This window comes from Neodiprion fabricii, chromosome 2 (genome assembly GCF_021155785.1).
Source record: "Neodiprion fabricii isolate iyNeoFabr1 chromosome 2, iyNeoFabr1.1, whole genome shotgun sequence".
NCBI classification, from domain to species: Eukaryota; Metazoa; Arthropoda; class Insecta; order Hymenoptera; family Diprionidae; genus Neodiprion; species Neodiprion fabricii.
Genome location: NC_060240.1, coordinates 21,562,474 through 21,585,800, shown reverse-complemented (window position 1 = coordinate 21,585,800; position 23,327 = coordinate 21,562,474). Strand labels below are relative to the sequence as shown.

The following is a 23,327-nucleotide window of genomic DNA, read 5'->3' as shown; positions in this document are numbered from 1 at the left end:
CGGAAATCTATGCAAATGCGATAAGAACCATTTGGCTTCTTTACCATTACTATGGGGCTAGCCCATGCGCTATGAGATGGTTCGATGATGCCGGCTGCTAGCATTTTGCCTACCTCTTCGTCTATAGCCTCCTGTATTTTAGGCGATACGCGGTAAGATCTCTGGCGGATCGCGAGAGCGTTCCCTACGTCAATTCGATGGGAAGTGAGCTTGGTTACTCCAATGTGTTCAGGCATAGGCGGTATTTCGGACTTCATCAAGGCTGCTAATTTAAGAGTTTGCTGTTCCGAAAAGGTGACTAAACCATTGCAACAAGCATTGGCAGCTACGCGTGGGTCATTATCGAATGTGTAAATACGCTTAGGGTCCTCCTGGAAACGCCAGGTCAATGCGGCAGAATTCACTACGATCCCGAATATCCGAATGAAGTCTAACCCAATGATACAAGAGAAGCTAAGACTGGGCACTAGACGAGCGGGAATATTATGGTGAACCCCTCGTAGCATGACCGGTAAGCCCACCTCACCTGTAATCTGTGCCTCCTGTCCGGCGGCCATTTTGACCAGACCTAAGCGAGACGGTAAAATTGGAAGATTTAAAGCGGTAACTAGCGATATAGCCTCTGGGCCAAGAAAGGTGCGAGAAGAGCCACAATCAAATAATGCTGCGACTGGTTGCGATAAAATTTCGAAGTTGAGAAACAATAGTGGAATTCTAACGGGCGCTTGGATCGGATTACAAAAATCTAACGATTCGGGTGACGGAGGGGTTTCCGCGGTTCCCCGTTCGTGCGGCTCCATCACTGGTTTCCCGCACACCGATTCGGGCACGTCACCCTAGTATATCCGACTTTGCCACATCGGAAACAGTATAGACCGGTTGCGGGTTCGGGACAATTCGCATATCGGTGACCGGGTTTTCTACACCTGTAGCAGATCAGCGTACCTTTCGGGCTCGGCAGAAAGGGGTTACCGGCGAACTCAGGAGAGTTATTCGCGATGCCCGCGGTATCCGTCTGAGCCGTGGTAGCGGTAGGAGTGGTTGGCGCACTGGTATCGTTTCGACTATTGAATCGCGGGGTCTTAGCACGCGGTGGTGCACTTCGACCGTTGGGTCGGTTACCCTGTGTCCCACGATTAGGTGTTGATTGAGCGAATTGGGTCGCGTTGGCCAGTTCCGTCTTAGGTTCCGGGCCTTCCTCGAAAAAGTTAATTGCTGCGAAATTATTGCGAGAAGGCCTTGGATTTCTTTGCCCGCGGTAAGCTAATTCGGGTAGTACCGAACGTTCCGGGGTTGGCTGTGCTTGATAATTATTTGCTACGCGGAAGCTGATTTCTATCCGACTCGCAATGTCTTCTAATTGATCGAGGTCCTGTAATTCGTCTCGTCGAATTGCAACCTGTAATCGCGGTAATAAGTTGCGGTATGCGTAATCTAACTGTTCCTCTTCCGACCACGCGGGCCTCAATCTGTCGAAATACGCTCTCATATATGTTAAATAATCGGCGACTGACTCGAATTCGCCCTGGGTTCGTCTACGAATTTCCTCCCTCAATGCAAACTGCAATTGCGGATTGACAAATCTACGGCGCCATGCGGTTTCAAATTCTGCAAAAGAATGCCACGTTTCGCGTTTGTTGCGGAACCAATAAATTGTGACACCTGACAAGAAGAAAGGGATGCTATTCAAAATATCCTCGTCGCGAATGTTAATGAGCGATCTGCCCTCGTCTATACGTGCGAGAAATGCTTCGGCGTCCTCGTTACGCGTTCCCGAAAACTTGAGATTCCATTTCCTCATAACTTCGTACGCGGCTAACGCTGTCGGTCTGGACGGTGATGCGAAGTTGCTGTTCATGCTCGGTCGCGGGAAGTCATATTGGCTGTCCTCGAAACCCTGGTTGCGGAAGGCAGGTCTCCGCAGCGGCGGTGCGTCCGATATTCATAAGGTGGAGAATTCCCTGTGCGGTAGTCAAATGGTTGCGGATTCACCGGGTGATACTCCCGTGATCTCAAAGGCGGCTGCTGAACGGGCGCCGACTTAGCCGGTGCGTCATTGCCGGGAAGGAATTCTGGCGGTATATTTCGCGGGCTAATTCGGCTAGGTTGTGGTTCCGGTGGCTGCTTCCGAATCGCGCCGGTTGCTGACGTATCGGGGTTACGGTTCGACGGTCGCGTCACGTCACGAATTTCCTCGTCGATATAGGACGCGGGGTTGATCGGTTGCGTCTGTGTAGGTAACGTCACACTGTCGCTGTCGTCTGTCGGTGTAGCCATATAAACATCGTCCAGAGCAGGGTGGTCGTCCATGCTTAGGCCGTGTTGTTTACAGTAATTCGTCAACCGCTGACGACGGACCGGTAATATACCTGCTATTGACAACGAGCGCCCTTCTAACTCCGTGTTCAACTCGGCGTCGGTCAAGGAGTCTACCCACGCCTTAGCGGACGTGTGTATTGACATAAGAAGTATTGACTAGCGATAGGTGACCCGAAGAGAAAGAAATTGCGGTATTGACAGATTATTGAATCGGTTAACTAGCGTGACCCTGTAAAGCCGTAAACTGCGATATAAACAACGGAAGATTATATTATCCTACCCAAGCCAAAGGTTTCACAATAAATTTTGTTGTGCAAGAAGGTTAATATGGTGACTTCGCTGAAGAAACCAAAACACCGCGATCTAGCGAATCGATAACAAGTTCGATTACAACAAGGGATCACCCCTGCCATACACTAGACTGAGCAGTTTATAAAGTCAGAACCTTTAGGTCGTATCGTATTATCCCTGAGTTTTTCTATTGATATTATTCGAGAGGTACGTCGGTTAATCTCTGCGGTATCCAAGTGTTTTTATGTTCGCGATAGTTATGGCAGTTATGTTGTGCGATATTTAAATATTTTTCGACCTTGCGTTATGGATGACGGTTAAGCCGTGCGATATTTAGATAATTTTCGAATTTGCGTTATTGATGGCGGTTAAGCCGTGCGATATTTAGATAATTTTCGAATTTGCGTTATTGATGGCGGTTAAGCCGTGCGATATTTAAATAGTTTTCAGATTTACGTTATTGATGGCGGCTAAGACGTGCGATATTTAAATAGTTTTCAATTTTCGATATTTTAATTTAGCGATATCTAGGTCGTATTCGGTCGCAATATGGAATTCTAATATTCGAACTTTGGTTTATATCCAATCTTGGTCGCGGTAATCAATTATTTGAATATGTTGCTCAATTGTCTGAGTTCCTCGCAATTTGGTCAATTTTTGGGGTTTCTGGGGTTCGTGTTCGGTCTCTTACTTTTCTCTGGTGCTTTGACAGTATGCGATAAACTTTGCTTTCACCACTGAATAAGATAATCCCTCTTTATTGGCGTGGCCCCACGTTGGGCGCCATTTTGTAACCAATTTTTTCTGAGGGTAAAACGATATAACGATAATTGGTTACCCTACGGCGCAGTCACTAACCTAACTAATTAGATAGAGAGAGATACTAAGGGAGAAAGATACGATTGTTGGGCGCCAGACGCACATGCGTCAAAAATAGATAATCAGAGAAAAAGACAAAGGTAAAGGTAAAGGTAATAGATAAAGGTAAGGTCAGGTTCTACGACGGTTTTGCACAGTTCGCTCAGAGAGACAAGATAATGGTGGAGGAGCGGAGTCGAATCCAATAGATAAAATAAGAAACAGGTGAAGCAGGAATAATGTCAAATATATTAAACAAGAAGCGATAAGTTTAATGACAAGCAAGTAGCTGAAGAGGTTGCGATACAATTACGATAAATGCGATAATTAACAATATTTACAGCCAGAGAAAGGTTAAGCGAGAGAGTTAACAAATAACGGAACGTTTTCCGAATAAGCGGGAAATAGGCGCAAGCTCGCGGTACTAAAGGTAATGATTAACACGGTTTTAAGATAGATAGGCAGAACAGAAAAGATGTACTGTACTTAAATTAAGCGGTAAGCAAATAAATCATAAAATAGGAGAAGCGATTATAATCACATGCGAAATACAACAATTGTAATAGTTATCACATTACCAGAATGATCAGAAATAAGCAGACAGGGAATTATGAATTACAAGGTAAATTCAAGCGACAGGTCAAGTAGAAAATTAGCATAAAATATAGAGAATAACAGATAATACGTAGCCTCTAGTTTGCGGTAAGCGCGAGAGAGAGAGATAATATTCGGTACGAAAAAAGGCAATTCAAGATAAGACAAACAATATTCAAGATAATTACTATGCAACGTACGGCAAACCAAATAGACTACGGACAACTGCGATCAGCGATATTAGCGAAGAAAATAGTGAAAAAGATGTTATGCGATACGGCACAATACTCCAATGTCAAATGAACGACGAGCGGGACCGCGCAGCGATGTAAGATCGCTCCCGCGGTACACTCACTAAGATACGATAATCAACGATAATAGGTGAAGAGACAGATAGAAACTAATCAGAGAAAATGTAACAAAATAGCAATGCTCAGTAGCTAAGATGTTCGCTCTTTGAGAGCTTGTAGTTCGACCGAACCGCGTGGAAGGTGTGAGTCGCTTGAAATCAAAGGTGAGTTGTGGTGTTGAGTTTATTTTATACTTATTATTTATTTTATTTACATATATACAGTTATTGGATTGGTTGCCAAGTAATACATGGGGTAGTTTCAGTGGAAAAACAATGCGGAGGAGGCTTCAGTGCAGATGTCGGTCGTCTAAGGGGTTCGGTTACAGTCCTGGGTGGCGGAGTGTATCGGCTCTCTGGTGAACTGGGAGGCGTTGGGGGACGGCGGTTCTCAGCTGTTTTCACCGGAGACTCCCACTCGCTATCTGTTGTCTGGGTGGCAGTTGATGCAAAAGAACGCTGCGGCTCAGGAAACGGGGATACTGCGGCTGGGATGCGCCGGTGATAGCTCGGAGAGGTCAGGCGTGCTCTACGTACATCCCATAAAGACAGAAGTACGGCTGGTGGTCTGGTCAGTGGTCGTGAGGGAACGTCAATTCGATGTAGAGTCCAAGGGACAGGCGGGTTGGATGCAGTTGTTCTTGTCAGTTCGCTGGCCGAAGCCAGATAAAAACGGTCCGTCATACAATGTCCTGTAATCTGGTCTGTCGTGGAGTCAGTCAGCTGTCGCAGAGTCAGTCACAGTCGTTGTAGCGTCGATGAGCTGGAACTGTGTCGTTGAAGCGTCAGAGTCTGTTGGGTGCGTCGGAAGAGTTGAACCCGAAGTATCCTGCCGATCGGTCTGATCGGCCGTCTCTTATTCCAGCCTCGGTTGATCTTTGGTAGCGGGAAACCACGTTCGTTGATTACGCAACGCGCTCGGCTGCGTGGGTGGCGTGAGCGGCGTGCGTGACGTCACACTTTCTTCTGGGTCGCGTGATTGGAAAGTATGCGAGGCTGGTTGCCTCGCGTGAGTTGGAAGGCGCGCGACCAACGAGTTGCGTTCACAACGTTGTTGTGAACATTCCGCCCGCCTCACTATGTGTGCATAGTGATATTGTTGTTACTCTTCTGCAGCAATTGGAAGGAGAACTGTCTTGTTGATTGGTCTTGTTAGCGTGGTTGTGGCGGTTTTTATGACGGCAACTCTGATAAGACCATCGTTTCCTGGCAGTGTTTCGATGATTCGTCCCAGTGGCCATTTTGATGGAGGAGTGATTTCGTTTCGGATGAGGCAGAGACGACCCTTTTTCATGTCGTCCTTTGCTTGGAGCCATTTGTTTCTTGGGATGAGGCTTTGGATGTATTCGCGGGGCCATCTTGTCCAAAAGTGATCTCGCATCTGGGTGAGTTGTTGCCAGCGGGACAATCGTGATGTTGGCGTGTCCGCAAGCGTTGATTCCGGAAGTGCATTGAGGGGTGCACCGATGAGAAAGTGACCCGGGGTTAAGGCCGATACGTCGTCAGGATCATCAGTCAGTGCACTGAGAGGCCGAGAGTTTAGGCACGCCTCGATTTGTGAGAGGACGGTGCTCATTTCTTCGTATGTGAGCGAAGCGTCTCCGATGACTCGGCGAAGATGAAACTTTGTAGATTTCACGGCAGCTTCCCAGAGCCCGCCAAAGTGTGGAGCTGCTGGTGGGTTGAACCGCCAAGTGATGCCCAGTTGAGCGAGTTCCTTTGTGAAGGAGTTGTGTTCGCTCGTTGCAGCTCTGATCAGCTTTTGCAGCTCGGCGTTTGCGCCTACGAAGTTGGTACCTCGGTCGCTGTAGAGCTCGGTGCAGAGTCCTCTTCTTGAGATAAATCGTTTCAAAGCTGCCGTGAAGGCTTGCGTGGAGTAGTCGGAAGCGATGTCTAAGTGCACAGCTTTGGTCACCATGCATACGAAGATGACGAAGAAGGCCTTGGTGGTCTTGTGTCCTCGTCCTGGTGAAGTCTTCAAGGCGATTGGTCCTGCGTAGTCAACTACAGTGAATTGGAACGGTCTTGCTGGAGTTACTCGTGACCGTGGTAAATTTCCCATGAGTTGTTGCGGTGGCTCCGCCCGCCATCGCGTACATGTGACACATTGGCGTATACGTGATTTGATGAGGTTCCGTCCTCGGGGGATCCAGTACCGCTGGCGTAATGTTCTGTGACGTGGATTTTTCTGCACCTCGGTTACTCGGAGCAAATAACCGGGAACTTACCGCGTGCACAATAATTTGGCGTCCGGCGAGGTATCCTTGATCTGAAACAATGTCGCGAAGTTTGTTGGGCGCCTGGCGTGATCAACACGCCTCGAAATCGTTAATACGACACACCGCGACTATATGCTCGGTAGCTCAGGACCGTGGAGAGGGGAGGGGTAAAGTTTGGGTCGAGAGAATTGCAACACAGGTACGCCAACACGTGACGTGGCTAAATTACTATAAAATCCCCAATGATATATTTCTCATCAGCGATAATACAAAAACAAAAGAAATAAAAATAGAAAAAAAAAATAAAAGAAGGATAATACGACCACGCAAGTCGTCCTTCGCGATTCCAAATACAATGTTACTGTTACCTAAACTAAATAAGAAGGGTAGAAATACTCCAAATAAAAATAAAAATAAAAAAAAAAAATAATAACAAACAAAAAAAAAGGTGAATAAATCTAGGAGACCTCTACGGCCTACGTGCGCTAGTCGCCGTCTTAACAATACCCTACTTCCTAAAAACCAAAGACAAAATCGGACTCGATGCGCTGCCCGCGAACGTCCTTTACAAAATGGCGCTTATCGCCAACTTAATACTAACTGATAATGCAAACCAAAAAAAACGAAAGGAAAAAAAAATTATTAGACAACTAAATTGATGCGAGGCTAGTCGCGACACCCGCGATCCTCCGCTAAAAACGCATACTCTTATCAGCACGCACCCGAGCTTCACTTCCTCGACGACGGCGGGACGCAGTCGCGAATTCGAATGCTCACCGTGATTGCTCGCGACCTATACGAGAATCGAGGATGTGCCGGATGACGTGAAATGACCCCGTGTAACGGACTTCGGTCACACTCAAACTCGAGACAATAACGTCTCGAGTTAACCCGTGGCTCGACTCGATTTACTGGATCCCCCGGAATTAACGCTACTCTCCTACGCGCAACTCAGGCTACGGTCACCAAGCAAAAGAATCGGCAAACGAATTTCGAGTACTTTTCGACACGCAAACTACCAAACGGCTATCCTTTATCCGATCAGCCTTTACTCAATTACCCTCGAAATTCGATCGCGAGAATGTTAGCAACGCTTACCGCTCCACATCCACTCGACAAAAGGGCCAACTCCCTCGTGGTTTCTTCCGGCCATTTTCCTCGCAATCACTCAAAGCCCAAACAACAAAAAACGCACAATCGCTACGCTCACTAGTTTTCGTGAACCGCCAGAACTAGAGTGATCTCGGATGGTCGCAACGCCGATCTCGTCGCGCTAATTTTTCGTGACGTCATCACCCTAAGAATGCGCAACAATCGATCGGTCATCGATTTTTGGGGATTGCGCAACTTGCCGCGCACCTGTCGTCTCTACGCGGCGCAGAACTTAAGGCTAGATCGCGATGTCGTCTCCCGCGCAGCTCTACGTAGTCCTGGGGTTGGGCGGGGTGGTGCTTCCTCGTCGCTAGCTGGTACCTCGCGGTTGCCTTGGTTTGGCGTAAGCGGGGTGAGCGGGGAGGCTGCGGCGCGCCGGCCGCCAGCGGGAATCGCGTCCGCCTTGGATTCCCTCGCTGCAGGGATCTGCGTTGCCTCCCCCTCCGCAGCCTCGGTATCCTTCCCGCGAGATCGTCGTGATTTCGCCTTGCCTCGGAAGATGTTCGGTGTCGGAGTTGGTCACTGGAGGGTAGCCGGTGCACTCAAAAAAAATAAAAAAAAACAAAAACCTGAAATATCTTGTTCGCAATGCTCTATTTCGTCCCTGTCGAAGCTCGGGTGCGTGACTCCAGTTCTGGCGCTCTCTGAGATAATTCCGCGACTCGATTTTCTAGACCCTGATTCCGGGATCTCGCCCAGGGTTTAGGGAGTCTCTTGTAACGGGCAGGCCTAGCCGAACTGCCACGTTACAGTTCCTAGGACGAGTTGAACTCCGCTATGTAGTGTCTTCGTGTGCAGGTGATCTATCAACAAGGATGAGAATTTTGAATCATGTGGCAGGATTATTGGGTGTTTTTCGTCGAGGGAAAGTAATAAATGTTTGAGTCTTCCTCCGACTCGTAAAATGCCTTTGTCATCGAGGTAGGGAGTGAGGGATATTAATGAACTTCCCTTTTTGATGCTGCCGGTTGTAAGGTGTCTGAGTTCTTCCCTCCAATGGTGCTGTTGGATGATTTTTAGCCACGCGATCTCGGCTTGGATGATCTCGGCTGGGGACAGGAGATTTTCGTGATTGTGGTTTTGAGGAAGCCAACGTCTACACCAAGCGGTGATCCTGAGCAGTTTGCTGTAGCTGGAGAATAGACTGAGTATCTCAGGTTCAGTTGGTGGTTCTCTGGCTGTTGCTGCATGGGCTGTTGACCTCCCTTCTGGAAGGTTGGTGAGATCTGTCTGGAGATTACTCCGTGGAGGTTTCTCATCATTGGAAAGAAACTCTGGTCCCTTCCACCAAAGTTGGTGTGTGAGTAGGTCTCGTGGTGAGAGCCCTCGTGATGCGCAATCCGCTGGGTTGTGCTGACTCGAGATGTGGTTCCATTTGGCTTCTGGAAGCAGTGTTCGGATCTCAGCGACTCGGTTTGCTACGTATGTCTTCCATCTTCGTGGAGGTGCCTGGATCCAGCCCAGCGTGACAGTGGAGTCTGTCCACAAGTATGTAGTGATGTTATTCCAGTTGGTCAGCCTGAGTGTGTGGTGAGCCAACTTAGTGAGGAGATGTGCCGCACAAAGTTCCAGTCGAGGAAGTGACACCTGTTTTAGTGGTGCGACCTTACTCTTTGCGGCTATCAATGATGTTTTGCTCCGGCCGTTTTCCTGGAGAGCTTGTAAGTAGAGGACGGCTGCGTAGGCTTGTTCGGAGGCGTCTGAGAACCCATGGAGTTCTATTCTGTTGGTCCGAATTAGCCAGCGGGGAATGCGAATGTTGGAGAGTGTTGTCCATTGGTTGTGAAACTCCCTCCAGTCTTGTGAAATGTGTTGAGGAAGAGGATCATCCCACTTGGCGTTGATCAACCTTGTCGACTGAATGGTGATTTTTGCTCGAGTTGTTATGGGTGTGAGCCATCCTAATGGATCGAAGAGTTGAGCTGCCTGAGATAAAATTGATCGCTTCGTAATAGCTTTGGCGGTGGTTGGTTGGACGGTGAACAGGAAGGTGTCTGATTGCTGGCTCCATTGAAGCCCTAGAGTGGAGTGAGTTTCCTCCGTAGGAACCCAAGACATGTTGCCCTTTACCAAACGATCTGACTCTGGAATGTGTGTGAGCAGAGTGGAGTCGTTTGACATCCATTTCTTGAGTGGAAATCCGCCCGCCATGCATATCTCCCGAAGTTGCTTTCGAAGACTGAGCAGTTGCGTTTGATTATCTGCCCCAGTAAGGATGTCGTCGACGTAGATGTCTCGTTGAAGAATAGATGCCCCAAGTGGGAAATTCGCCTGCTCGTCGTGAGCCAGTTGTCGGATGGTCCTGATGGCTAGAAATGGAGCGCAAGCGAGACCGTACGTCACGGTGTTGAGTCGATATTCGCGTGAGTCTTGATCTTCCTCGGTTTTCCACAATATTCTTTGGAGGTCTCTGTCATCTGGGTGTACGAGAATCTGTCTGTACATTTTCTCGATGTCAGCAGCGATGACAAAGCGATGGGTTCTCCATCTGAGCAAGACGTCAGATAGAGCTGGCAGCAGATTCTCCCCTTTCAGCAGGAAATGGTTGAGGGAGATTCCTTGGTGAGTTAGGCAGGATCCGTTGAACACTACTCGAAGTGGTGTAGTGGTGCTGGACTCTCGCCACACTCCGTGATGAGGAAGGTAGCAGACGTTGCTCGTCGGCTTGGGTTGTTCTGCCACCTCCATGTGTTTCATGGCTTCGTAGGTGGACATGAACTCGTGGTAATGTTGCTCAAGCCCCTTATTGTGTTTAAAGCGCTTGAAGGTGTAATTGAGACTTCTTTCGGCAGCTCTCCGGGTGTCCGACAAGTCCATTATTCTTGATGAAGTTGGCAGTCGCACGATGTAGCGACCTTCGGGTGTTTGGGAATGTCCGTTGGCGTATGTCTCTTCACAAATTCTCTCGTCGGGAGTCAAGGAAGGAGGAGCATTGGGCAGTTCCTCCTGTTCCCAGAACCGTCGAACCATGGATGATAGCGAGTCCCTCGTTGAACAGTGGTGACTCACTGTGGTATTGGTGGATGCGTTTGACGCACTGGTGGTGCCTGATAGAATCCATCCGAAGATGATTTTCTGGGCGATGGGTTGATTTCTGCCCCCCTTCTGGAGACCGGTGTCCATGATTTGAGCATAGATGTCAGCCCCGAGGAGGACGTCGATGGGATCGGAGGCTTCGAAGTCTGGGTCTGCTAGATCGAGCCCCTTGATGTGACTCCACTCCCGCCTAGATGCTTCCACGTTGTTGCCGTAGAGGGTCAGTCTGGGGAGAATCAGTGCTGTCGTTACAATGGTGGTGTTCTTGTGACGAGCTGTAACCTTCAGCTTGACTTTCCCCTTTGCTGTTGCGGTTTGGACTCCACCTACTTCGCATATGGCGATTGATGAATTAGTCCGAGTGATGTGGAGGCGTTGTGCTAGCCTCTCGGTGATCATGCTCGTGTCGGAACCTTGATCGATGAGTGCACGTGCATGGTGCAAGTTGCCGAAACGATCTGCTACCCGGATGCGGGCTGTAGCTAGCAGAACGGACACTCTTGTTGATGGGCGCTGCTTGGCGATGAGACAATTGGCTGAGGTTGCTGGCTTTGGAGCTGCCAAGGCATCGTGCAGCGTGGTGTGATGTCCCTCCGAGCAAGTTCGGCACGTCTTCTTGGATGGACATTCGTGGTGCTTGTGTTTGCCCACGCAGTTGGTGCAGCGGTTGTGTTGCAAAATTATGCTCAACCGTTCCCTGGCTGGTTTGTCCTTATAGGTTGGGCAGAACATAATGTAGTGTGCCTGGTTACAGATGATGCAGGTTTCTGTGGGTGCACTGCGTCTCTGTTCTTGTTCGGGCTCGCTTGCCTTCTTCTTCCCATTGTTGTTCTGGGCGTGATGTGTGTTTTTCCACCGTGGTGATGGCTCGGGAGATTTCTGTTCTCCCTTTGGTTGCTGGATTGCTTCGAGCGTCTGGATTCGGCGTTCGAGGAGGTTCCTGAGGTGTGTGTAGGTAGGAGGCTCCGTTGTCTCGGTGATAGAGGCCTCCCAATCTCGACGTGTTTTGTTGTCGAATAGTTCGACCACCAGGAAGACATACAAGTCCTCGTGCTGCCCGATGGGTCTTCCAATGGCGTCAAGTGAACTGCAGGTTGAGATCATGCCGTGGAAGATTCTTTGAAGTTCGTTTGCTGACTCCGCCTTTGCCTTTGGGATTGATGTAAATTTGGTGAGGCACGATCTGATCAATGCCCTTTTGTTTTCGTACAAGCCGCTCAAAGTGTTCCAGGCTTGTTTGTAGTTTTCTGCGGTGATGCTGAGAGTTTTGATGAGTAGGCTGGCCTCCCCTTTCAGGCTCGCCTTGAGGTAGTGGAGTTTTTCGACCTCGCTGATTGATGCATCCTGGTCGATCAATGATTTGAACAGATCTCTGAAGGATGGCCAATCTTCGTAATTGCCCGAGAACATGGGCAGCTGGATGCGAGGTAGTGAAGCTCGGCCGTTGCTCTGCTGTAGTTGGGTGCTTGCAGAAGAATTCCTTGTTTCTCCTGTTAGCTTTGTGGCAAGGTCCATGGGCATGCCGCGCTGAGACATGTACTCCTCTTCCACCAGTGATGAGAATGTGGCGTAATCGTGCTTCTTTAACTCATCCTTGAATTTGTTGAGAAGAACTTCGTGTTGACTCTCGAATTTCTCCCAGTATTTGTCGAGATTGAAGATGCGTGCTTGGACGGCTCCGGTGCTAATATTTGCCTGGCCGGTCTTCCTGAGGTTCTCGACCATCCTTGCGATCCTTCCATTGTAGCTCCGTCTGGCTCCGGATCAGCTCTTTGAATGAGCGATCCATGATTGCGGTGGGTGGTTATATAGGAAGACGAAGGTGCTGTGTTGACGCGTTGACCTTGTCCTCTGTATCCGGCTCGAAGGACCAATAAATGTTCGCTCTTTGAGAGCTTGTAGTTCGACCGAACCGCGTGGAAGGTGTGAGTCGCTTGAAATCAAAGGTGAGTTGTGGTGTTGAGTTTATTTTATACTTATTATTTATTTTATTTACATATATACAGTTATTGGATTGGTTGCCAAGTAATACATGGGGTAGTTTCAGTGGAAAAACAATGCGGAGGAGGCTTCAGTGCAGATGTCGGTCGTCTAAGGGGTTCGGTTACAGTCCTGGGTGGCGGAGTGTATCGGCTCTCTGGTGAACTGGGAGGCGTTGGGGGACGGCGGTTCTCAGCTGTTTTCACCGGAGACTCCCACTCGCTATCTGTTGTCTGGGTGGCAGTTGATGCAAAAGAACGCTGCGGCTCAGGAAACGGGGATACTGCGGCTGGGATGCGCCGGTGATAGCTCGGAGAGGTCAGGCGTGCTCTACGTACATCCCATAAAGACAGAAGTACGGCTGGTGGTCTGGTCAGTGGTCGTGAGGGAACGTCAATTCGATGTAGAGTCCAAGGGACAGGCGGGTTGGATGCAGTTGTTCTTGTCAGTTCGCTGGCCGAAGCCAGATAAAAACGGTCCGTCATACAATGTCCTGTAATCTGGTCTGTCGTGGAGTCAGTCAGCTGTCGCAGAGTCAGTCACAGTCGTTGTAGCGTCGATGAGCTGGAACTGTGTCGTTGAAGCGTCAGAGTCTGTTGGGTGCGTCGGAAGAGTTGAACCCGAAGTATCCTGCCGATCGGTCTGATCGGCCGTCTCTTATTCCAGCCTCGGTTGATCTTTGGTAGCGGGAAACCACGTTCGTTGATTACGCAACGCGCTCGGCTGCGTGGGTGGCGTGAGCGGCGTGCGTGACGTCACACTTTCTTCTGGGTCGCGTGATTGGAAAGTATGCGAGGCTGGTTGCCACGCGTGAGTTGGAAGGCGCGCGACCAACGAGTTGCGTTCACAACGTTGTTGTGAACATAAGATAAAAATTGATCCTTCAACGGAACGCGCTGCTAGACAGCGATATTAGACATTCAAATATTCTAGAAGAGAAAGATAATAAGATAAAGCGATAGTCACTACAATGCGTAAGTAATAGTCAACCAGTCGCGAAGTTACTTGCAATAAGACAGAGAAAGGGACAAGATAAGAGATAAGAGAGAATAAGGTACGAGCCCAGGTGGCTCAAGCAGACCAACTGCAAGATAAAGAGAAAGATACGAGCCCAATTGGCTCAAGCAGACCAACTACAAGGTAAAGAGAGAAAGAGATAAAGGTAAAGGCACGATATATTTCAAGTAATCTCGTGGCTTCACAAAATAGAAAAGGAACCTCACTTACGTAAAAGAAGATATAGCAGGTACTAGCCAATGCGGTATAATAGCGAGAACTAAGTACGGTGATAGCAGTAATGGCACTAAATATGACGATAGCACGTCGTTGCGATTCAGGAACTGAACGTAGAGTCACGAGATGAGCGATGATCCTGATTTTCGTCGAGCTGCTGTCACGTGATTCTTCCTCAAATTTGCGGTATTTTAATTGGATCAGCAGGTCGCGTGGCCTGGTCCACGGATAGGCGGCGATAATCCCTCGCCGCTTGTTTTTCTTTTCCCTCGACGACAGGTATCGAGGTATCGGGACGTCGGAAGGTGGTTAGAGATGTTTTCCTGCAGCTATGCGGTATCGTTGTTGAGAGGGGGGGGAGGTCGTACTGCTCATGTCTTGCGATATTGAGGTGTGCGGCAATGTTACGTCACCGGTCTCCTGGACTTGCGACAGACTGTAACTCACTCCTTGCTTTACTGGTACTTCCCGTTGTAGCTATTTCGTCGGCGCTGCATCCCGGCCCTCGCTCATCGAAGCCCTCATGCCGGAACGATCTGGTGGTGATGGCCCTCAACCCGGATCCCCACACTAGATTCACCAGATCCACGTGGTCAGCATATCATCAGCCAAGATTTTGTTTTACCATGTGAGTTCACCATTTCGAATTTTTCAAATCTAACCCCAGATTCGTGATCAGCGACCCCAAAATCCTCATGGTACCAATTATCATTTAAATCCGTGAATCCATTCTCAACATGAAAATTTCCTTTTTTTAAAAATTACCTCAATCAAAGACCTATCCAATGAGGGGGGATGCCAACAAGATTTTTCATAAAAAAAGAAATTCGAAACATCGAATTTAAAATCGAAAAGCGATGAGTCTCAGTATCCCTTCATGCTTTCGCAGCCTATTTTGCGACGAAAAATGTATTTCATAGCCAGACAAATTAATGCTCGAATTGAATGAGATTTTGTAATTTCCACAATGCTTCATTCTACCTGGAAACTTCGTTTCTTATACCCGGAAATTGCCAAATTTTCGAAAGAAATTTCAATTATGTAGACAGAGAAAAGCATTTTAGTGCATAATATCCTTTCACGGCAAAGAAGAAATGAATTCAAAGACATGAAAATTCAGATAAACCAACTGAGTGATAAGTGAGTAATACCATACATTATTTCACTGAATAAATTATTGATTAGTCGAGAAAGGTTAATTTTGCTAAATTCACGTTACATAGATTTATTGGCACTGTTTTCGGCAACACTCAATTGTCCCATTAATCAGTTTACGGCGCTAAAAATGTTATTGGATGAAAAAAATTCTCATGTTTTTCCCATTCGAAGTTACACAAAATTAATTGAATTTATTCATGTAATTCTACTTCATTTTTCTATTCCAAATAAATTATTTTTCCTCAAATTCAGATAGATTTATTGAATTTAAATTGCTTCATTTGAATTAAGATATTTGGGAATTTTCTTCTTCTTGAGTAAAAATTAATTTTTTATTCGAATTTAATTATTTTTCTCTATAAACATAAAATTTTGGCACGAATCTAAAATAATTCAAAATAACTTGAATTATTACATCTCTTCGTAATTCAGTTATATTTCAAATAATTCTCATGAGTTCAGTTATCATTTTTAGTGATTCAGTGAATTCTCATTTATTCAGTTATTTTGTGTTAACTCAGGTGAATCGTAATTGATTTAGAAACCTATTGACACGTCAATTCAGCGAGTTGTTTTCCCCTCGCATTATTGAAAAATCGGATGTCAATGATGAATTTAAAACTAATGGAAAAATTCTGTTGCAAAGACCCAAAAAATGTTTGAAATGCATAATTCTGAAGATCTCAAGCCAGATTAATTGAATCAGTAATTATGAACCCTAACGGCATATTAATCATCTAAAATATCTAGTTTTATGCATACATCAATGATTGGAAGTGTTTTATAACATTAAATCTTAAATCGGCTGATTTAATTGGAGATTTATTTTTATTTTCACTCGTAAATGTGTGTTTCGTAGTATTGTGTAGCTGGGCATTCGCTTATTTTCACACACACGAGTGTGCGTCCGTGGGTGTGCGGCCGGCAGCGTGTGCCGCGGCAACAATACCGAGGTCAGCGCTCGAGAAGGGGTACAACAGGGAGAGAGGGGAGGTGCCGATATTTAATTCGTAAACGAATAATAATAATTCACCCAAACGAACAAAACAGCAATTTCCGTGGCGGCAAATCCAGATGAAATGATGCACTCTGATTAGCCTAGCGCTATTGCTTATAATTCAAAAACTATGCGTCGGACGAGCTTCCGGTAAAGAAATTCTCGGTTGGATTTCAGTCAGGTATCACGCTGGCTGGTCCGTGTTCCACAATTTAGGGACATCCTGTATACACTGCATTGGATGTTACCGTATATTCTACGCGCAAGCTTGTGCGTCCAATTGAACAATTGAATTTCCCCCATCTTGTACAGAAAGTTGTCACAAAATGCGCGCTACATTCGAACTGCGTAATATATGCTATTTAGATCTAACGATATATTCGTCACACAAAAAAGTTTTTGACGAGTAAAATAATGTTTGATACATTAAATGAAGAACAAATCCTTTTTTCGAAATTATATTATTATTCACAATTATATGGTGTAAAAGATCATTAAATAATGTGACGAAAAACTTGTATTTAAGCGTGATTTTTCTTTATGTTCAAAAGAAGTCCTCAATTCTAAGAAGTTTCCGTCCATTATCCTTCATCCTATGGTGGGCTGAATTCCATACGGATTATTCAAAAATTTGTATAACACTAATTCAACCGTTAGGGAATCCATTTACCATCCATTGATCATCAAAGTGGAGCTTAAGACATGTAAAAAAAAGTTTTGAATTAAATTATATCGAATTGGGTGAGTAAAAACTTTATTTAAAAATATGGAGAATAAAATATTCCTTGCCAACGTTAAGGCATTTTTATAGAGTTGCGTGCGATAATCTACAACCGTAATATGATTAGTAGTATCAATCCACAATCCATTCACATGAAGAAAAAGTTACAAGCACAATCAAAAGAAAATAAAAAAGATGTACATATCTGAGCATGCAAATCAGGTACAAATGTGTAGGTGATCATGTAATTAGGTTACATTCACTGTGGTGGGCCGATCGGATTCATCCTGAAATTCGGTCTGTTGCAAGTTGTAACAGAGCACTTTATAATCTGTAGGCAATTAACCGCTTTGACGGCATTGACGCAATAGTGCATCACATCAACGTGTCTTTATGCACACTGAGTTTTCTCTGACCTAAAAGGGATTAATAGTTTCAGATCTTACCAAATAACGTTGGGATACTGGCTTTTCGTAAAGTTATATAATTTTTACTTTTCTTCTGAAAGCAAGAGGGTTCAAAGTGGTCGGAACACAGAAAGCTATCACCTGATGGAGACCACGGTCCAATGTTTATATTTGCGATCCACTGCTTCATAATATCAGGTTTATCCAATGGGAACCTACATAACAAGCAAAGTTTAAATTTATTGATTCACACGTTATGTTGCATTGAGTAACGGTACTTACTTGAAGAATGAATAGCCACGTCCATATTCCCTTAATCGGTGACAAGATGGACACTCTGATTTTGGGTTGTCAAATGTAGTTGGTACACTGTTCTTTTTCAATGTAATTAGGAATTCTGTCCTATCAAAGCAGTCATTTGTAAAATGAGCTGAACACAATGTGCTATTTCGGTTTGACTTCCAGTCCTTCCTCTTCATTTCTTTTAACCACTACTGAAGGCGCAACACATCTTTCACGGGAAATCTACATATCGAATTATAATTCAATCCCTGAGTCAATAATACCCGAGTTTTCAATTTCAATTATAATAAGATCGGTTCATAATTCAAATATTGTGAAATTTTACTGACACGATTCGTACGTTATAATACTCGTTGAATATAATTAGGAAATACTTCGTATGCTGACATAACCTCTGCAAGTTATCATTTGCAGAACGCTTCAGCGTTGTATACTCACTTGTAAAATGATCGCCCACAATATTTTGATTGCTTTGTTTTGCAAAAAACGCAGGTACTCATTGTTACCTCAATAATTTTTATTGTATTTTCCATCGCAATCGATTATATACACATACATGTATCACGTGTATATATATATATATATACTAGCTGACCCGACAAACGTTGTTTTGTCATATAAATTATTTCTAGAGAATATTTTTCTAGAAAAAAATAACTAACTTATTGTAAGTATGTAAGGGATGTGGTATATAAGTGAAAGAGGTAGGGAGCGTTGTGAACGGTGACGGAATATAAAAATAACAAAACACCGAACATTATTTTGTTCAATTTATTGAAATTGATTCTTTAAAATTATATACATATCGCTAGTTATGACAATATTACTAAAAAACAATATCAATCCTTTAATGCAACAGAGTGTACAATATTTTTTGTTATTCCATCTTTCGCCAACACAAATAAACTGGATGGTTTGCCCACTCGAGAGCACGCCACGTATAATTGTCCGTGTGAAAAACATGATGTGCTCAAATCTAAACCACAGACAGACATCGTTTGGCCTTGAGACTTATTGATAGTCATTGCAAATGCCAATCTAATTGGAAATTGAAGGCGTTTAAATTGTATTGGCACATCTGTCGGTATAATAGGAATTCGCGGCAGTAATACAATTTCACCTCGAAATTTGCCATTTAAAATGATGGCTTCGATAACATTTTTCATTAATTTTTTAATGACTAATCGCGTGCCATTACACAACCGTGGTGGGTTCAAATTACGAAGTAAAATAACCGGAGATCCAACCTTTAGTTGTAAATTATGCGGTGGCATGCCTGGTAAATCCAATGAGTTTAAAAACTCTGTTGGAAAATTTACAGCTTCGGTGTCATCGCAAACTGTATCAATAGATTTGTATGACACCAATTCTTCTGGTAACAAATGTTGAATCTTAAGATTCAATTCGTTGACGTCCACATTTTTTGCTGCTAAAATTGCTCTCTCTGCCAGCCACCCATGATTTGCGTATTGTCTGCGTACATCGGGAAATATCTGGTCAATGAGAACATCTTGCGAATCAATGACTGTGCAGAAATTAGCCTGTAATTTTATGCATCCACTTTCATCTCTAGCAACTTTTCCATCGCCGATATCTAACAGTTGTTTTGAAAATGTTTCAGCGGATGGATCTTGAAGCATTTGAACGCGCATATTTACTTTCAGTTGTACTTTTTCAACATTACGCCACAGTGGCTATGATTTTAAGCACGCGTTGATTTCATCAGCGTATGTTGAACGTGGAATAACGGGAAGTGTTTGTCTGAAATCACCTGAAAGGAGTAACAGAGTGCCGCCGAATAGTTTGTCGTTGTTTTTTATATCTTTCAATGACCTGTTCAACGCCTCAAGCGAATGTTTGTGCGCCATAGTGCATTCATCCCAGATGATAATTTTACAACGTTTAAGCACTGTGGCCATGGAAGATTGTTTTTTTATATTGCACACTGCGTCTGGGTTGTTTTGAATATTTAGCGGCAGTTTAAATACTGAATGAGCTGTTCTGCCTCCATCCAATAAAGTTGCCGCAATGCCAGATGATGCAACAGCCAATGCAATGCCATTATTTGATCGTATTTCGGCGAGAATTAGCGAAATAAGGAATGTTTTGCCAGTTCCACCTGGTGCATCCAAAAAAAAGAAACCACCTTGTCCTGCCGAAACTGCGAGCATGATGCGGTCGTAAATTGTTTTTTGTTCTTCATTCATTAGTGGGACATTGCGAGCAACAATCGCTGCCATTTCTGCAGTATTGTATTGTAGTTCACGATTCAATTCAGTGTTCATTAAATCAGATGCATTTCGATTTGGTGAATGCATACCGAAATGACTGAGTGGTAGGTTGGCAATGGTAATGCAAAGATCCTCAATAGCAATCAATGCTTCATTGTACATAGCGTCACTGAAAACTATCGTTAGATCGTTGCACCGTGTACGATGTTGATGCAATATATCATCAGTCATTGAATCTTTGTGATTGTCCCATAATGTCTCTGCTCGGGTCGGGAAACATGTAGTCAACACTATAGCGAATAGTAGACGAATTTGTTTTGCTGCACAGTTCAATCCCGCTTCAGCAAGCATACATTCCCACTGGTTGTCGTCTTCCAGCAAGCCGAGTGCATGGCATGCATCTTTATACGTCGGATACTGTTGTCCATCCACTTTCCGTATATCTTGAAATGACAATGGCCCGATGACATTAACAAATAACAGGCGAAGATAAAAGCACTCAGACTGCCTTGGATTGACTGTAAATACTCGCCCCAAGGTATTTGATTTGAATAAACCGGGATATCCATCAATCGGCGTGCCTTGCTTGCGGGGCATCCATTTTTTTGTTGGAGCCCATGTGAAATAGCGTGGTATTTCTGAATACAGCAATGTCCGTGCTAACGCACCAAAAACATCCGCACGATTGCACAATTCAAAAAATTCAGTGAGTGTTGTTTTTGGTGGATTTATAGCACGATCGATCGCTGTCTCGGTCGTGAAATATACGCGCTGGCCGTTTTCAAGATGGACGGACAAATGAATAACTGCTGGATCCTGTTCATGAATTGGGAAACCAAAGATACGCCAACCGGCTTCATTGGAGCTGACGTACCGACCAATTTGGTAAAGCGTTATTTCATCGTTAGTATTCACCGGAGGAGCATTCGCATTGATATTGTCAACTCGAAATACAGCCATATCGCTGCCTTTATTGACATACTTGCAAATGTATTTGATGCTCTTTACTGAACTGCAGAACTCAACATTAATATGAGCATTGAATGTTTTGCTCAGCAGAGGCGAATATGGGACCACCCAACGGTTATCAATGTCAATTTCTACTCTGTTTATATTTTTAACAAATGATTGCCCGCCATTATCGGAACTTCTTCGACGATATATGGGGTATCCGTCAACATTTGTGATCGTATCGTTCGTGAAATTTTTCGGATAACTTTTGGTACATTTTCCATCTACCATGCAAGGCGATGTACGATTCAGATTGCCGCATGGGCCATGAAACATGTTTGCTGTAACAATATCAAACAGCATTTGATCAGTAGACGGATCTGGAATTTCCGCAGAAATTATACTGTCGATTTCTTCAGGTCGTATTTTATCGATTAACCAAACCAAAATGTGGGCATGAGGTAATCCCCGCTTTTGCCATTCAACGGAATACATCCAGCAACGTGTGGGACCGAATACATGTAGTTTTGTAATGAAATTTATCAAAGACTTCAATTTTTGTCTGAACACACGTGCTGTAATGTCATGACGATGTACTGCATTTTGGCCAGGCAATAGTAAAGATGTAATCTCCGGCCATTTTGGATTACATGTGAACGTGATAAATAAACACGGCCGCCCATATTCGCGCACGTAAGTCAGAGCATCCTGTATGTATTCTTGCATATGACGTGGGCTGCCGATGTATGATGATGGTAGAATGACAGAATTACCGATTTGAGCGGCATCGGCGTTGTTGACAATAGCGTCTCGCAGGTGAATGTATTCTTCCGCACGCAGCTTTTCTTGATTAAATCGCAAGTATCGTAATCGTTCGCTCTCTATCTTTACATACATGTCGACCATGAATTGTTGACAAAGCTCACGACATCGTAGAATAACGTTGTCCTGATCACGTCTAATCATCAACCGATACGCATAATAGTCCTTCGAACTAACATTCTTGTTCGTTTCGGCGCCTGTTGCGGGATTTCGTTGTTTAATATTTATGCAATACCCCTCTTGTCCCTTCCAGAACATTAGCGGATATTGGAGAGCGTCATATGAACGGTGTGTATCAGCAATGAACTGTAGATTATTATTTCTTCTACGAATCACTATTTCTCGTTTAGCTGTACGATCGCCAACCATGATTCCAGCGACATCGTCAAGAACAGGTGCATTAAATCTACGAATATGCTCTCCAGCAGGTGTTTTATCCGGATTGATGACAATAGCGTGATTATCACTTTGTAATTTGTGCATGTGTGATTTGAATATTTTCAACAATTCATTGTGCTCATTCAATAGGGAATCCAGGTCACTGACGATGCGTCTGGCAAAAAATGAATCGAGGTTATTATAGCCACAACGTGCATCTACACGTGCATCCTCACCGCCCATAAAGTAAATTTGTAAAAATTTAGGTGATCCGTTTGGCATTGGCAGCAATGAGCCCACTTTATGATAAATTTGGCCTTTGATTTTGAATGTTGAATTAAATTGCTGACCATTGATAGCATTATTTCTAATTATTTCTGTTGCTCCGAACGATGTCATTTGAAAACATGAATTAAATGTTCGAATTGACTTTAGGAATAGATTAGAATCTGGATCCGTGCCGATAAGTAAACCGTTCAATGGTTCAGGTGGTGTCTCAATTGCAGGTAATTGCACCTTTCCTGACGAACAACACATTCCAGGTGGCTCAGTTTTAAACTTAAGAGCATGACAATGCGGACATTCCTTGTCCATAGCACCAATTACCACTTTTGAATGAGCATAATATTGAATATCGTGCTCACACTCGAATGCTAGACGCAGGAATGAATTAGATGTAAATAATCGATGCACCTGTTGGCGCTGTTGTTCATTCGCTCTGCATCTGCCAACTATAAGACGACGCGATTGCCTTTGTTCTAATCTTCTTCGTTCATTTCGTTCAGCTTGTACATCTTCTGATTCAGCTTGACGCAATCGCGCCATGTTCTCACGCACATGAGTGTTATCTTGCTGGATTTGGTCTTCTGTTCTTAGGGCTCTTGTATTTCGCCTGCTTGCAGATCTAGGTGTGTGACGGGCTATAGAAGCTCCTCTGCGTCTTGCTGGGATTGTACTAAACACTTAAATCGAAGAAATCCAATTAGTTAATGATGAAAAGCAGTATATTAATTAATTATTTGTGTATTTTCGTTTATTATTTGGTTACCATTTACAAATTACCTACCGAATGTGTATGAGTCTCCTAGCAGCGACACCTGGCGGGCTAATTATCGACCGATGCCAAAAATTATTAAATTAAGCAGCGACACCTGGCGGGCTAAACTGGTATCAGCCGGTGATGAGCAATTATCACTTGTGCAGTTATCGACCGATGCCAAAAATTATTAAATGAAGAATATTTATTAAACAATAGCAGTAAGAAGTATGAAAAAAGTTATAAACCTATTCTCGGACCTACCGAATGTGTATGCAAAATTTCATTGAAA

At 44.7% G+C, this 23,327-nt stretch overlaps 4 protein-coding genes across 7 annotated transcripts; all 4 read right to left on the bottom strand.

Annotated features, from left to right (window-relative positions):
* Positions 1 to 5,513: 5,513 nt before the first annotated feature.
* On the bottom strand, positions 5,514 to 6,473 carry LOC124175593. The gene has a single exon (XM_046555994.1). The coding sequence runs from the start codon at positions 6,471 to 6,473 to the stop codon at positions 5,514 to 5,516; it is 960 nt and encodes a 319-aa protein (XP_046411950.1).
* A 2,038-nt stretch (positions 6,474 to 8,511) lies between these two features.
* LOC124175592 lies at positions 8,512 to 12,543 on the bottom strand. The gene has a single exon (XM_046555993.1). It carries the CDS (start codon positions 12,541 to 12,543, stop codon positions 8,512 to 8,514), a length of 4,032 nt encoding a protein of 1,343 aa, XP_046411949.1.
* A 4,127-nt stretch (positions 12,544 to 16,670) lies between these two features.
* On the bottom strand, positions 16,671 to 18,109 carry LOC124175867 (THAP domain-containing protein 1-like). Of its 4 annotated transcripts, none has more exons than XM_046556460.1 (3): positions 17,597 to 17,934; positions 17,354 to 17,529; positions 16,671 to 16,880 (listed from the first exon to the last, which is right to left on the bottom strand). In XM_046556460.1, exons 1-3 carry the CDS (start codon positions 17,791 to 17,793, stop codon positions 16,870 to 16,872), a joined length of 384 nt encoding a protein of 127 aa, XP_046412416.1. In that variant the 5' UTR covers positions 17,794 to 17,934; the 3' UTR covers positions 16,671 to 16,869. The 4 variants fall into 4 exon arrangements, 2 of the variants coding, with proteins under 2 accessions (XP_046412416.1, XP_046412418.1); XR_006869258.1 differs by lacking the exon at positions 16,671 to 16,880 and adding an exon at positions 18,056 to 18,109 and having other exon boundaries at positions 17,232 to 17,529; positions 17,597 to 17,839; XR_006869257.1 differs by lacking the exon at positions 16,671 to 16,880 and adding an exon at positions 17,992 to 18,051 and having other exon boundaries at positions 17,232 to 17,529; positions 17,597 to 17,839.
* A 529-nt stretch (positions 18,110 to 18,638) lies between these two features.
* LOC124175591 lies at positions 18,639 to 22,824 on the bottom strand. The gene is made up of 3 exons (XM_046555992.1): positions 19,389 to 22,824; positions 18,865 to 19,247; positions 18,639 to 18,695 (listed from the first exon to the last, which is right to left on the bottom strand). The coding sequence occupies exons 1-3, from the start codon at positions 22,822 to 22,824 to the stop codon at positions 18,639 to 18,641; spliced, it is 3,876 nt and encodes a 1,291-aa protein (XP_046411948.1).
* Positions 22,825 to 23,327: the final 503 nt, after the last annotated feature.

Bases quoted from the DNA above. Each gene is read 5' to 3' on its own strand.
- LOC124175593 (XM_046555994.1), bottom strand. From the start codon at position 6,473: ATGGGAAATTTACCACGGTCACGAGTAACTCCAGCAAGACCGTTCCAA.
- LOC124175592 (XM_046555993.1), bottom strand. From the start codon at position 12,543: ATGGTCGAGAACCTCAGGAAGACCGGCCAGGCAAATATTAGCACCGGA.
- LOC124175867 (XM_046556460.1), bottom strand. From the start codon at position 17,793: ATGAAGAGGAAGGACTGGAAGTCAAACCGAAATAGCACATTGTGTTCA. The intron at 17,530-17,596 runs GTAAGTACCGTT...CTTGTTATGTAG, and splicing joins CGTGGCTATTCATTCTTCAA to GTTCCCATTGGATAAACCTG.
- LOC124175591 (XM_046555992.1), bottom strand. From the start codon at position 22,824: ATGGCGCGATTGCGTCAAGCTGAATCAGAAGATGTACAAGCTGAACGA. The intron at 19,248-19,388 runs GTGATTTCAGAC...AAATGCTTCAAG, and splicing joins CACTCTGTTACTCCTTTCAG to ATCCATCCGCTGAAACATTT. The intron at 18,696-18,864 runs GTTGGATCTCCG...TTATACCGACAG, and splicing joins CGCATAATTTACAACTAAAG to ATGTGCCAATACAATTTAAA.